General features: G+C 44.2%; 1 protein-coding gene across 2 annotated transcripts in view; it reads right to left on the reverse strand.

Moving 5' to 3' along the window:
* The window catches only part of SNX9 (sorting nexin 9), a 730,362-nt gene that overhangs the window by 143,067 nt on the left and 571,148 nt on the right, over positions 1-16,147 (reverse strand). For both annotated transcript variants that reach the window (XR_014963143.1, XM_085612219.1), the window contains one exon: positions 9,536-9,613. Coding sequence is in view for 1 of the 2 variants with exons in the window: in XM_085612219.1 (XP_085468345.1) it covers positions 9,536-9,613 (78 nt within the window). In the remaining variant the exon portion in view is untranslated. The remainder of the gene's footprint in view (positions 1-9,535; positions 9,614-16,147) is intronic.

Below are 16,147 nucleotides of genomic sequence, written 5' to 3' on the forward strand. Positions count from 1 at the left end.
TTATACGGGAACCCTGCACTTTCTTGGCACCAGTACTGCGGGAATTTATCTGCTTTGGTTTGTTCTCTGGCCACCAGATAAACTGGTCCAAATCGGTGATAGTACCACTCACGGAGTGCACCACGCCGCACGACTTGGAATATCCACTTGAGTGGTATTCGGACCCCGTGAAATACTTGGGAGTATGGGTACACAGAAACCCTGACACGGTGATACGTGAAAATTACGGCCCTGCGTGCACCAAATTGGTGCGGTAGGTGGACAACTGGGTGAGACTTCCACTGTCCTTGGCTGACCGTATCGCGTTAAATAAAATGGTAATATTGCCACAATTTCTATATCTTTTTATACCGATTTCGCTCACCCAGCACACTTTGCTCCTTAAGCTTGTCTGGGGGGGGGGAAACAGGCCCGGGTGTCTTGGAATACACTTATTATGGGCTACAAACATGGGGGCTTTAGTGTACCTCACTTATATTTTTATTACCTATGCGCACTACTGGATCGGCGCGCATGAATTCATTCCGCACGTAGCGATAGAGCACGGAGACGCCCACCCTGTGTCCCTTTATGGTCCATGCTAAAGCACGTTAAGAGGCAGACCCCCTGCACGGAAATCAACACAGTTGACGCCACTTTAAGGGCCTGGCAGGCACTGGGCTGCATGGCCGGTAAACTGCCATTGTACTCCCCTCTCTTGCCTACTGCGTTCCATTTGGATTTGTTGGTAACACATGAGAAGGGAGCCATACCTTTCATCAAGTAGGAATAGTTCAAATGCATGACCTGTTTCCGGAGGGCGTTTTTTTAATCAAATGACAATCTTAGTTACATACGGAACAGAACATCACTATTCACGTTCCTCTTCCACAGACTTAAGAAAGCTCTACAAACTCATTACCATACCTTCCCGGCGGACCCTCACCACTGCAAACTCTCCACACCCTGCTTACTAGCCCAACGCGACGCCACCTTCTCACGAAACTATATCGCGCTGCTAGGGAGGAGAGGCCGTATCCCCACAACCAAAGTTTAGAGGCATGGAATGCTCGTCTGGACCCTCCTTTGACAATACCAGACAGGAAATACTGTTGCCAGCTCACGGGAGCCCTAACATCGAACGGTAATCTCCGTATCATATATTACAAGTACCTACATCAAGTGTACTATACTCCCAGTAGGTTATTTAAATATGGGCTCTGAGACAACGACCTCTGTAAGCGATGCGGAGCAGCAGACGCTGACTTTTGGCACTCTTCATGGGAATGCCCCAGGGTTGCCCAGTTCTGGGTTGGGGTGATCCGAATATTATCCAAACTGGTTGATATACAATTGCAATGTTCCCCACATGTTTGTTTGCTGGGATTGGTGCCTTCTGTGAAGGGGGTTGTGGGTAAATTGGTGAAAGTTGCTTTATTAATGGCCAAAAGGCAAGTGGCAATGACGTGGGAGAGCACAGCGGTGCCAACAACTGCACGATGGCTTCAGGAATTTGTGAGCTGCCGAGACTGGTTAATTCTTTATGCAGAGGAACTCCCTTCCTCATCTCGACCCACTGATATATAGGAACCACTATTACAATATTTACGAAATGTATTAACCGATGAGCCCCCAGATAATGCTGACTACTAACTCTATGGTGTATATAATAACAAGCATGATAATCTATTGTCCATTGCAGATACAATCACATGCCATTTATTTGATATACATGCCGTTTGCCACGTGTTGTATTGTTTCTTTGATTTGTACATGTTCATTGATGCTATCCCTGTACAATGTACATGCTCATCTCAAACTTCAATAAATAAAATAAAAAATAAAAAAAACACAATCTGCCTCAACCCATAGCCTGAAAGGTGGTCTATCAAGTTTGTGATATCAGAGTTGTTGTTTCCTTCAAGGTGGAAATTAAAATCCCCTAATACCATTAAGGTGGGGGTGTCTAAACAGGATTCCAGAAAAGTCTGAAGTGAGCTGGTGAAGGAGGACCTCACCCCTGGAGGCCTATAGATGAGTAGCCCCGGAAAGAGCTCGGAATTATTAGCTTTAATGCTGAATGTCAGCACCTCAACTTCCAGTGATTGTGCAGGCTCGATCCTAATCATGTAGTGGGATCGGTAAATTATGGCTATCCCCCCTCCCTCCCCCCGTCTACATATGCAACATGGTAGCCTGCTGGTACTGCTACATTCCAGTCAGGCTCCGATGCACTATTCGCCCATGTTTCTGTTAAGAACACGAGATCAGGAGTTGAATCAGGCATTCTAATTCATATTTATGTTTACTCATCGATCACGTGTTCAACAGAATACACCTGATTACATCTGTACTCGGGCCCTGAGATATATTAGAGTTAATTTGAGAACCCTCAGGGCATGTTCCTAGGCCCGTTACATGTGCTTGAGACCCCCGGTCCCTTATGCGCCATCGTTGTTTTCCTTTCTTAAGAATAGCGGTGCACTACCCCCACTAGAATTGCCACGTCTGTTCTGAATAGGCTGATGAAGGGCCATCAGGCCACACAAATTGCATCTTCTGGGGCTGTAGGTAGTCCGATCTAGCAACAATGTGGGGTTGAGTCCCTCACCGATATTTAGGTTAAGAAGTTCAGTTCGGGTGTCCGTTTGCAGGGTTAAATGGGCAGGAGTTCTGGGGCTGGTCGCTCTCCGGGCGCCAACGGGCTTACCGTTGGCGCGCCGGCGGCGCACCTGCTGCGCGCGCCCTCTGCACTGTCGCAGCATCACGTACACAGAAAATTTAAATAAAAACCGATTTTAAAGTGCAGGCATTACTTTCAAATTTTAAAATACCAAAGTGCAAGTGTGAGTTTTAAAAACACCATTCCCTAGCGCTCCAGCTAAGCCAGGCTGAGGTATCAGCATGTCACCAGCTGCATGGTCGCAGCATTGCGTGTTATATGGAGTAATTGTCAAGAACAACTAGAACGCTGACCTATCATGGCGGGCCCGCTCTTACAGACGGGCACCGCGGTCATGGGAGGTTATATCACTAGAGTACACAGTAAAAATGAGATAAAAACCAAATTCAAAGTGCAGGCATTACTTTCAAATTTTAATTTTAATTTTAATATATCAAAGTGCAAGTGCGAGTTTTAAAAACACCGTTCCCTAGCGCTCCGGCAAAGCGAGGCTGAGGTATCAGCACGTCACCAGCTGAAAGTGCCTGGGTGTTAAAGGTGCCTTAATATGAAGACATCCCTCAACGTTAATGTTATTATCCTCAAAAACGACAGTTTCTTCAGCATTGACAGAGACAAAGTTAGGAGGATCTCACTTAAGGCACCAATAGAAGAGGTGACTCAGGAGTGCAAGAGTCCTACATGGTCTGCAATATAAAGGCATTCCAAGATGCAACAGTATTCTCATCCAGATGACTTTAGACTTCAAACAGCTTCTTCAAGTGTGATGTTATAACCTCGGAAGGACTCTCATTGAGCCCCAGAATTCAGGCTGATCTTCATACATTGTCCTTGCTCGACTCCAGCCGGAGTTCACGGTCATTCTTCAAGTTTACTACTCTTTAGCCATAAGGCCTCTTGCTAGGAACCTGCCGTTTTGAGAAAGTCATGGACTGTTAACGGCAGCTATGGCTGTTGTGGGGTACCTTATGGCTGAAGAGAGGTAAACTTGGTTCCTTTATCAGATGAAGACAGTGTACTAATAACCCGCATTTTGGCATGAAACTCAGGGCCAGTATGATCATCTGTACAGTTTTATTGGTATCGCAGAGTGACTTACATGTTGCTTGGTCCTGAAGAATGCCCATGAACTCCAGCTGGAGTCAAGCGAGGGCAGAAACATGTTGACCTTTTAATAGAGGTATATTTGTATCCAACCCCTATACCTCTCTATTTTTAATCTTGTCCCTGGGTACCATTGAATAAAGTTATTAGGTCCCTTGAGACCGTTTTAACCACTTTTTTGTTTTGCACTCTGCCTCTGACTCAGCTACTTCATCAGCTACCCCCATTTAAAACACCTCAGCTCCTCTCCACTAATTCTCTTTCAGTGGAGAGTCGTAGCCCACACTGGGGACCTTGCGGTCCCAGTTTGAAGAGGGAGCCCCATGATGAAGCATGTCACCATCCGGTGAGTGAGGGTTCTCACCCTAAAATAAAACTATTTTCCTTACAACCCCCCTCTGATATTTGAGAACGTATCTTGTAGTGACTTTAGGAGTTATCTCATAGCCTGTGTAGATCAGTATCCACAAAGAGCCACAAAAACGTGTTACTTACCTTAAGTAAAAAATATTGGTACCGATACTATACCTTTTTCATATTTCCCTCTGCCTTGTCTACTCCCCTGTTAAGGTAGTGCCATGATTAATAAGGTCCTGAAGTATGCAGACATTTCATATAATGTATTTGTCGCTGAAGTTGACACTCTCTGGGTCCCTCTGCACTCCTCGATTGGATGCAGAAAAAGTACCACATACTGACACCAGCATGCCAATTGGCACCATATATATTCTTATCTTGTTGCATCCTGATCAAGCAGAGTCATGGCCGAGGCTGTATAGGGCTTCTAGTAGCACTGCAGAGCTATTGATAGGGAAAGGTTTCCAGTGCCAGTCTGGCTCCTTGAGAATATTCATAGTACGAGGAATCTGCAGGTAGATATAGCGTCCACCAGGAAGGTTGCCACCTAAAGTAGATAACTTTTTTCTGATAAATAATTCTTCTTACAGATTCTTCACCTTATGAGGAAGTACAAAAGCAATTACCTGAGGGAGGTAAGACTGAGTAGTGCCGATTTTCCAAAGAAGTCATGCAACACAGCACTTTGCTGGTGCTTGAGGCTATACTGTTCAGCTAAAGTAGGTGAATTTGACCAAGTGGCTGTCTGGCAGAGGTCAACCATGTAACACCTCATGTGAGAACCGCTAAATTAGCTGCGCACTGGTGGAGTAGGCATGAATGTCAGCCAGAGAGTCTTTCTTTGCCAGCAAGTAGCAGATTTGAATGCAAAATGCGACCTTACAGGAAATGTTGTACTTGGTTTCTGCTGTGCACCTCTTGGCTCCAACAAAACGTACAAACAGCTGATCACACACTCTGTCCTGCATATGAGAACAATCTATGCTGTCACTCTTCCTCCTTGGTGATATGAGGAGGAGAGAAGAAATATGAGAGGTGATGGAATGGCATATGTAAAAGGTAGATACTACCTTCATTAAGTAAGATGACCATGTGCAAAGAACCACTTTACCCAGACCAAAAACTTTCAATGGTGGTTGGACTGAGTAGGCATGAATTCCAACCACACTATGGGCCGAAGTCACTGCCACTAATAAGCCAGCTTTTTTAGTTAAATGTCGAACTGAACAGCAGTGCATTGGCTCAAATGTGAATTCCAAAGGAATGTTTGCATAAGATTCAAATCCCACTGAACAACAATGAGTGGGAGGAAACAAGCAAACCAAAATTATTCAGAAAATGTGCCAGTAGTGGTTGGTCAGGGAGACACATGGTAACAGATAGGGCAGCTAAATAACTATAGTATTTACTGCTAGGACTTGCTAGGCAAGACTGAGTGCAAAGTGTATAGCATTGGAAACGATGACTGAAACGGGTTCAAACCTCCCAATTGACACCACTGACCAAACTTGTTTTAACACCCAACATATATCAATATTGTAGTGAGGTCCCTGGCAGCCAAGAGAACGTTGGCACCCTTCGGGATGTAAGCAGGAATCAAGTGGAACCACTCAATCTTTTGGGGATTAGAATGAATGATCTGGCTACCCTGCTGTAAGAGCAGGTTCGTCCTATGTGGGAAGGGATGGCTGAGTGCTGTATTCCACCAGATTAGAATATCAAATCCTCCTTGCCAGTCAGGGGAAAACAGGGTTAGCTGTGCTCGATCCTCCCCCACGTTCAGCCGGACACTCAGCAGATGTTGAATCGGGGAAATGCATAAAGCAGGTCCCTCATTACCTGTAGAATCAGAATATAACAGTCAACTTGTACATGTAATATATGTTGTGTGGCTCTTGTTTAATACTAATACTAATTGGACGAGGCAGATGTTAAGACTACTGTGAACCTTTAGCTCCAGCACACTCCGCATTAGTCACAGGGGGTAGCCTTAGCGATGGATCCAGTACTTCGGCCCTCTGAGCCTACTAAACATGGTCTTTAGCTGTGCCTAGGCTCTGGGCTGAGTGCTCAGCCTTCCTCCATACCCTGTGCCCTGTACTCCTGCCCACAAAACTTAATGCTAGGCCACGCTCAGCAGCTTCCTTTGTAGTGTGCTTTTCCAAAAAGTATACCCAGTACTGTGTCCATGTCCTGCACCCAATCATCTTATCAAATATTTGGCGGGCCTTTTGGGCAGTCTAGCACTGCCAGATGGAAAGGCCTGTGTTTGAGCCTTTTTAGGTCTCGCCTAGGCAGCGCGCATGCGCAGCTCTAGGAGATGACCTTTAGAAATCGGTCTGCTCCATTTTCAAGCACACTCGTGCTTGTACTGGAATCCACTTTGCGGGTGCGAGCAGCGGCGCGCGTGCTAATTGAAAACATATGGCTCTCGCGCCGCCGCTGCTTGCTCCCGCAAGGTGGAGGCCAGCACAAGCACTTCAAAACAGCTGGACTTGTTTAGGAGTACTTTTCATTAGCGCTGGTCATGCCGCGCTACCATATGCACCTCCCACACTGCAAGGCTAATCCCCTCCAGCTCCCTCCCCCATTGATTTTGGAACGGCCAATAGCAGGCGCACCGTTCTTGTACACTGTGCTTCCTGGAGTGAATTTTGTTTGTAGTTTAAAAGGGTAATGTTTAGTTTTTTAAGGTTCGTGTAAATAATTATTGGGCTGGAAGAGGGATTTATAATTCATTCTGATTAACATTTTTTGCGTGCTTCTAAAGGCATTAATACCTGCCGATTGAAGCACGCAGTCAGCAGTCCCCCCGGGGTACATTCAGGCACAAGCTTCAGTGCCTCACGATCATCAAGTATTCAGTAGTCCCCCAGGGGCTAAAGCAGGCATCCACTTCTGTGCCTACAGTGAAGGTATGGCAGGAAGATAACTGCAAAAAAGACCGGGGCAGCAGGGCCGATGAAAAGTAAGTACTTTCTATACACTTTAATGTTGTTGTTTGTGTTTCATTTAACCCAAATTCAATGGAGTTCAGCCGGGTATTTGCCACACTTTATTCACGGGGCTATCATGCAGCTTTATAACTAAGGACCACTGACGACTCAGCTGCCCTTCGTACCAGTGGATTATTTATTGCACACAAGAGAATATCGATTAAGCGCCAGGAGTTGTATATGCGGGACATTGCTGCTTTGGAAAGAAGTTGCCACGCAGCAGAACCTGCGCTAAAGTCCAGTCACCCTTGCAGGCTGCCATACACAGCAGGAAACTGTCTGTTTGGGCAGAAAGTACGTGCTGGGCCTGCTCCTCCATGCTCGTTCTTTTTGGGATTTAGCGGCGCTGAAGATTGATGTCCAGGTATCTGAGTACAGGGCTAGACTGCAGCAGGAGGTGAGCCACCTCCCCCTTCCCATGCTGTGGCTACTGATCATGCATGTGAATTGCCTACTTCAGTAAAGATTACAGACCCTAAAGCATGGTCAGCTACATATGGTGTCACATAATCACTGCCAGATACCTTCTATCACCGACACTATAAACATTCATAAAATGCATTTCATTTATTTACAATGTTTTATAGTGCCTCTTCACCAATTGGTATTGAAACGATTTACATATGCGACATTTGTTTATACATTAACATGCAGATCAAATCAAATGTAAACCATGGAGGGATGGGGGTGGTTTAAAAAGGGTTGGAGGAAGAAGGGGTATAATGTTTAGGAGTTAACAGCGGATAAATTAGTGTGATGCTATCCATAGCTGAAAGGAGTTGCACTATAGCTGGGTGTCCATAACCTCATGTTTGAGTGGTCATACCATTAGGAGAAATCTTGTTTTAGGAACATAGAGAATAGATGGCTTCTGAGTTTTTTCCTGAATGAAAAAATGCCTGTCGCCGTTCTTCATTGGTTTGGAAGGGACTTTCAATTGGTGCGCGAGGAGCCCGTATTTGTTTTTGAGCTAGGACAGTTTTGAATTTTGCATGTTTAATAATGAAGGAGTCCTTGCTGCATGAGATTTTGGAGCCGATGGGTATTTTTATCAAATCGGATACATACCTCGATGTACCCGTGTGTATAGGTTTGAATGTTAGACAACATATTTGGAATTTGATTCTCACCTCAAATAGAGATCTCTGGGAACGGGGTAGATATGATCACATTTCCACTTCTGTGAGATCAGCTGGGTTGTTGGGTGTAGAATTGCTTTAAAGGGCAGCATGGTTTTTGCTGAGAGACCCGGTAGGATGGCATTGCCTGCATCTATTCTACAGACTGATTGTATGGGTGACCACCTTGAGTTGAAGTTTTGAGAACAGATGTTTTATTCTTTTTAATTGTTGAATCTGTAAATTTGCTGTTTAAGCAAGCTTAGTAAAGTATGGGTCAAATAACAGTGTGCCATGTAGGGGAGAGGATGTGGCCTAACGGCCAGAGCCGCCGACTTTGGAGTTGGGGAACCAGGTTCGAGTCTCGGTGTTGGCTCAACATCCTGTGATTCTGGGCAAATCACAACCTCCCTGTGCCTACCAAAAACAAGCATTGGCATAGCCAATAGGTCTCGCCTTTGGGACCTTATAAGTATTTAGTTATGCAGCACAATATCCTTGGTGCAACAACATCAACTGTTGCATGGCTAAACACTTATAAGGTCCCAAAGGCAAGACCTATTGGCTACGCCAACGCTTGTTTGTTTGTCCTATAGGCTGTGAAGGGACCAAAAACAGACCACACACACTGGCCTTTACACGCTTGTCCATCAGTCAATGGCAGGCTGCCCAAAAGGCCAGTCCAACAATGATCCACCCCAAGAACCTACAAGGCATGGCACTTAGCCATGCTCTGCACATAGTCTGTCTGCCCCCAGAGGCCACATGGCATAGCCTTCGGTGGGTCCTGGGGTAGAAGGCTAGGACACAGTTTGATCCTCAGTCACTCCATGTACACTGACCACCAGTCCCCAGAGCTCACGAAGAACTTTCTGTGGCCATGCCCTGCAAACACTACTGCATCCCAGCACCCATTAAGTGCAGACCAAAGCATTTGGGTTTGTCCAGTAGGTACACAGTACAGTGCAATCCCTACTTTCAAGCAAAGTCTCCAGTCCTTCCACCCTAGTGATGGCTGGGCGTGGCCTGTAGCATTGGTAGTAGGCACTGCCACATAAGTTGGCCTTCAGACAAACTCTACAGGCATTCTCACTCACCCAGTAATAAATGGGCATACTCTATATGATTCTCTATTTGAATTGAATAGAAAATGCAACTTTTGGGGGAAAACTCATTGGAGTATGCTTCTCCTTGACCAGTCAGCACACATCTTTCCCAGATAAATCTAATTGGATGATAAAGGCAAAAAGGTTGAGCACTATCGAATGATGCAATACAAGCACAAGAATTACAATTACCTTGATACCCGCTGGAGGTGAACACCTGTGACAATGTCTGCAAAGCTTTTCCTATTTTCTGATATTCCTTCGGTAATGCTGAAAAACAAAGTAACAGTCCTCAATGCAAAAAGGAATAGTGTTCATAAAGACATAATATTCGTAACAAGAGTTGGCTTGTGCTACTATGATCTGCGTTGTCCTTTTGCATAAGAGACGGAATTGCAGAATACATTTTTTATCAAGTTTTTCCAATGTTGAAGCACATGATAGACATATTTTAACAGTGAAACACAAATTACAATCAAGTGTTGCAATAACAAAATGACTGACTTAATTGCTCTCATTTACTGATTGACTGACTCGTTCAAACACATACCTAATAGGTTATTCATTCACAAACTCAGTCACTAACACACTCACGTATTAACTCAATGACTGGCTCAAATACACAATTTAATAATTCACTCACACACACACAAACAGCCACATGCTCACACACACAATGTTGCGCAAGTCATTACATCGTTGTCAATGACGCTTGTCTCTGGCTTCCAGGCACATACAGCAAGTGTGGAAGTGCCTTGTGTTGGGGAGCAGCTCTCCTTTCCAGTACTGAGGAATTGAAAAATCAGATGCAAGGACAAATAAATCTAATTATTAAGAATTTAGTCAGCAAACGGACAAGGCATAGCATTTGCAGCACCTTTCTTTAGAACAAGTGAAATGTTCTGGTTTAAAGCCACATACCCATAAGTGCAGTTCATGTAGAGACGTAAGTACAGGACCCTGTGAGTAATTTTGCACCATCCCTGGCTTTGTTCTTTTTGGAACAGTTTGTAGGCCACTCATCCTGGGCATCTCATGCTTCTTTGGGGTGCCCTGGGATTGGAGACACTCCATTGGTATCCTCAGCCTGGGGAGTAGCCCTGCACATGTCCTGTCTGGTTGAAGTGCCTGTAGTCATTTGGGTGCAGTAACTCTATCCAGAGGAGCTGATCACTGCAGTCAACATGGAAATTAGGTCTAGCAACTCTGGGCAGCAATAGGATCCTTCATGTTTACTTTTTATGTGCTTTTGGAAATGTCATCACTATTATATGTACCAGTTTTGCAATATTTATTGTGAACATAGGACTGTGTGCACAGTACTACTTCAGTTGCACAACTATCACTAGAGTTACGCTTGGATGATCTAAAAAGTATGTATGTTTATGAAAACGAACAGTATAGTTTTCGAAGCTAGTGGCCACTGGTTACTTTATTGTGTTGTATTACTGTTCTACTGGGCTTCATGCGATTTGCCGTTTGATACCCACTTTAAATATTGTTACATATGCTGAGATAGTAATAAAATGTAGTGCTTTACATCAACTTCCGACCCTCTCCTGACAATCCCATATTTGTTGCAACTGTGTAATCGTGTGGTGCTGAACCCAGATTCACTTAATTTAAGCTTAGTCTAGACTGTTGGTCAACGTCTACTTTGATAGTTAATAAGGCTAAGGGAGGGGCAAATTTCCGTCGCAGATCAACACCAGCACTTACCTTTGATACTGTTTGGATGTCCCTAGGATTGCAAGGGCAAGGAAAGAAACGTGAAAGTGCATTTATAAATTGTTAATGTCCCACAACGGCCACAAGACATTAAAGCAGTTATGCAATGCATTTTGATAGAATAGAATATGACCATAACGTCCCTACTTGCTGCTTTTTATATATATCCTGCTCAATTTAACAGATAATTGCAACCCTGGAACTTTGATCTGTTCTTCTGAATGATGATGCTTTAATGCATTGTGTTGGGGCACAACCCACACACCAAACTTTTTTGTTCTGCTCAGCAGGTAGGCCGAGGGTGTGGGAACCCATTAGCTATGTATGTAGGATAATAGTAAGATACTGTACAATAAACAAGAATACCCTTGGCAGAGCCCTCCGAAACCTTACTTCTGATAAAATATTTAAAATAGGTGACATGCTTCATCATGGGGCCACTCCTCACCCATGTCGGTGGCAGTGACTTAAATGGAATCAACCTTAAATGTAGTTAAGGGAGTTCTTGCGGTGAAAATGAATGTGCTACCATTAAGTCTCTACTTTAAGAAATTAAGGATTGCGAGGGACCAAATGAAAGATTAAAACTGCCTAATGGTCAATCAACTACTTTTATTGTTATTGCCAATTGAGTGGCCTAAAAACAAAGGGATGGGTATTGGTTCAAACCAAACCGACTTTTGATATGTTTCAGTACCTATATACATCCCATAATGAATCAGGGGGTGAAGTGGGATGGGGGGTGTCTTCTGGATCAATGACCCTTTGAACATCGTCTGAGTTGACTCTGGCTTTGGTCTCATAATTGGCGATTTGTGGTTAGTGGTCAAAGAAAAATGCTGGAGTTTCGAAATAAGAAGTAGAAAAGAAGGAAAACCAGTTCTTCTTGAATTAGTGAAAGAAAAACACTCCTCCTAAAGTTAGAATTACCAATTTTTAAAAAATAATTATACGAAAACTTCGAAATATAGACTTCTTTATCCGGTAACAAGGGAGCACTCGAATTATAAAGCTAACCAGTACACAAGTGGCTCAAAGCTTTCATGCACTTATTTGTTTATTGAATCACAATTTTAGAAGCCGAGGCCTAGATGAGGCAGCGTTGGAAAGTAAAAGTATCACACTGACACTTGACCAGTGAACAAAAATGTCAAGAGTGCTGACATTTTGTGTCAGAGAAAGAGAGTCAGGAACTTAAAAATAAATCAGCTGTAGAGCATGTATTAACTCAGAGAGGCTGCAGGGTCCTGAATGCCTAATGAAGGGTTAGGAAAAATCATAAGCTAAATGTTAATAAGGAAGCTATCCGTGTAAAATCAAAGCTACAAAAAATAGATGGATTCACTTACTTTCTACTACACTCAGCCTACAAAGGCCTGTGTTAAAGCAGGACTGGAGTGGCATACTGGCATACTTAAAGGAAGTCTAAGCAAACAAGAATACTCCAGGGAAATGCGGGAAGTGCCCTGTGGTGACACGACACATGAACATTATGTGCTTGTCATCGCAAAGGAAGTGAAGGTTTACCCTGTGCAATTATTCTATAGCCATATCAGTCAAGAAGGTAGGTAGACTAGAGCATGCACATCACTGCATCATGCAAATTTCTGTATCCAGCGGAAAGCAAGATGAATGGAAAACACAACAGACTTGCCTGCAGGGACTACATTGCCCACAGCACCTGCACCAGTAGAGGCCCATCATTTGCCCTGCCTCGCCCGCTTGTCGCACAGCGTTTAAAAGCGCTTCAGGTCTCCATTGGCGCGGGAAAGCAGACTTGTTGCACTTGGGGGCCACATTCCGGGGACTACATTACACACCAACATCTGCGCCAGTAGAGGAACCATAGTTTGCCCTGGTAGGCCCTGCTTTAGCTGTGGCGCGGCACTGGATGCGCACAGGCCGCGCCAGGGCGAAGACCGGGCCTATCTGCACCTGTTCTCGGCCAGATGAGGCTGGGCCCTTTCTCCCACGCAGGATGGTCTTAGACATGTTGCTAAAGCCAATGTTAAGCCATGTAGACCTGTTGATAAAGAGGGCAAGACACCCAAAGCCTTAGCAGCAAGCACAGAGGATCTGAATCGTTGATTTACTATTGTTCAAGCGTTGAAAACCTCAGTTAAATCTTCCTTAGACTACTTGTCCTCTAGACTAACTTTAGTTGAAAAAACAACGACTACCTGCCTAGAAATTCTGCATGCTAATGCAAGACATAGCACCTTGCCAATCCAGAATTCATTTACTGTGTCTCCTTTTGTTGCCCACCTTCCTGTATCCTGTGGTAACCAACTTTCCACCCGACATACTTTAGAACTTTGCACTGGTACTTCATCTGATGCTAATCATGTTCATCTGATCCCGCATCTCAATTCTCTACCCAATAAGTCTTAAACACCCCGACCGTCACCGCACCAGGGGGGTTCACCGTTAGCCCAGGATCTCTCTCCCAAAGCCACGCCCTTTAAGGTGATCCTAGGGAATGTACTTACTCTTTCCCATCCTGAATCTGAATCTTGGGACAGCCTGAAAAATAAATAAATCCATTGGGTCAGTAAGAAAATTTGTCTGAAAAATGTCCTTTTCGAGGACATAGAAATGGCTAGAAGGGTCAGTTGGATAAGTAGAGGAGTCAAATCCATACCAGGTGACTTTGTAGTTTTGGCTTTTAAATCTCCTTCTTTGGTACAGTCTATTCTGTGTATAACTAGAATCAATTCTACACTCTTCTTTATATCAAGCGATCTCTCTTCCGCTGGGGTTCTTTCATCACCCCCTGAATCAGGAGATGGGCCCAGCTTACTGATTTTCATCCCCTAATCACCACTCAGAATTGTTTCTCTGTGTTGATTAAGCTGGAAGGAACTGACTGGCTTTCATCAAGACCAGAGAAGCTTCTCCTCTCTGTTGTCCATCTGCCAGTGAGACTTCCATGTCAACCGCAGAGCTTCCCCTCACGAGGGCTTGTTCACATTCTTTCTCTCCCTTAACCATAGCGGTTAGTCACGCTCCCCCCGCATCCAAGCCTACTGCTGTGACTACTGAGTTGCTGCATCCCCATGTTTCCTCTTTTGGAATGTAGCAGGATTAAGTTCCAAGGTCCTTTTTCCACCTTGGACTGACCTTGTAATAAAATGTTGGTTTCTCTGCTTTCAAGAGACTTAGGCAGTGGAACCTATCCACATCAATTGATTCAAGACTTTCCATCAATCTTCTGCGCCATCTCATGCCGGTAGAACGTGGGGGGGGGGGGGGTGTCGGGGGGGGGGGGGGGGGAGTGGTTGTCTGTTATGTTTCGAATCTGTTGCCCTACCCTACGAGCAGACTTGAACTATCCTCACCCCTTTATCTAATTGTTGTTTGTGTGCTCTCGCCCAGATTAAACCTCATTATTGTATATTTCTAGAACAATGCTCCTCATTTTGAAATGTTTTATGTTCTGTCCCAATCTGAGTACGAGTTGGAAAAAAGTATGCTGATGTAAAGGGTAGAACACTTTTATATTGTGGGGCAGTGATTTGAACATTCTTTTATTTTATTTTCCAGCTATAATGGTTTGTGGCATGGTGGATTCTAATAAGACGATCAACCCCATTTTTTGAATAGCGAATATGGCATGGAATTGAATGAATTAATGTTAAAGTTTGATCTTGTTTTTACAGATGACTTGTGCCCATTCCCTTTAATACCATTTTTGTTGGTGGTGGACATAACACTGTTATTGATTGCATCATCTATTCTCCTAACTGTGAGTTTGTTTTAGGCGATTTTATGACCATCTCCATTTTTAAGAGTGATGCCAAATTCCCCCAGAGCATTAAGGTCAGACTGGCGTATACTCGGAAAAGCATCCATGTTGAACATATTAAAAATATAGGGCCAGATGTACGGCCTTTACAACTTGTTAGTCACAAATTGCTTCATTTTGCGACTTTCAATTTGCGACTCGCAAAATTTAATTTACAACATTGTTTGTGATTCCTAATGGGGTCGCAAATTGCATGCCTCATTAATATTCATGAGGCAGGTGCAATTTGCGACCTCATTGGGAATGGCTAGCACTCCCAGGGATGGTGGCATGCTGGGGTCAGCAGACCACCATGTCTGTGACTGCTTTTCAAATAAAGTAGTGTTTTCTTTTTAGATGCAGCTTGTTTTCCTTAGAGGAAAACGAAACACATTTAAAAAAGCAAAAAAATGAAACAAACGTTTAATTTAAGGGTGGTCAGTGGTCTGTGCGACCACTGCCTACTGTTCAAAAATATTTTTTGCTGCCAGTCACAAAGGGGAAGGGGTCACCTGGGGACCCCTTCCTGTTTGCGAGCGGCTTACTACCTACTTGAAGCAGGTGGTAAACAGCAAGTATTTTGCGACCGCAATTGTGGTCGCAAAACAACTGTACATTGAAGTGCGAGTCCCTATGAGGAAGGGAGGACCTTGCATGCTCCTTCCTAATAGGGAGTCGCAAACCCTATTTTCCCAGTCAGTAATAGGTTACCAACTCGCAAAATAGGGTTTGTACATGAGGCAGACCAATTTTGACGTCGCAAACAGGACAATTCCCCGTTTGCGACCGCAAAAAATGGTTGTGCATCTGGCCTTTAGTATTAACTCGCAATGGAATCTCTCTGTGTTGGTCTCTGGCAAATTTGGGAAATTTTCTTCAAAAGTTGGTTCTTGCTAATAGGGATACCTTTGGCACTTGCCTGGATAATTCTTCTAGTGATGTTGCTACTAAGGCTGCATTTCTCATAATGTCTGGTGGGATCAAAGACACTTTACCCAGAACACAGCCCCAGTCAACTAACAACAGGCCTGGTTGGCTTGATGCCACTTGTCCCAAAGCCCATAATCATCTTAAGACTGCTCTTCGTAAGCTGCCGGGCTGTCTCCTGGAGGTGAGAAGGTGTAGATTAGAATACATTTAGCCCAGATAAAAAGGAAGAAGGATTAAAAAATAATATGGCCCGAGAATCATTGATTGATGCCAGTTTGTCCAAAAACAACAATCCTTTTTGGCGTGTTATGAACAGCCCTCTTTTAAAGGATGACCACGCCCTTAGACTGGTAGCAGCAATT

This window comes from Triturus cristatus, chromosome 6 (genome assembly GCF_964204655.1).
Source record: "Triturus cristatus chromosome 6, aTriCri1.1, whole genome shotgun sequence".
Classification (NCBI taxonomy): domain Eukaryota; kingdom Metazoa; phylum Chordata; class Amphibia; order Caudata; family Salamandridae; genus Triturus; species Triturus cristatus.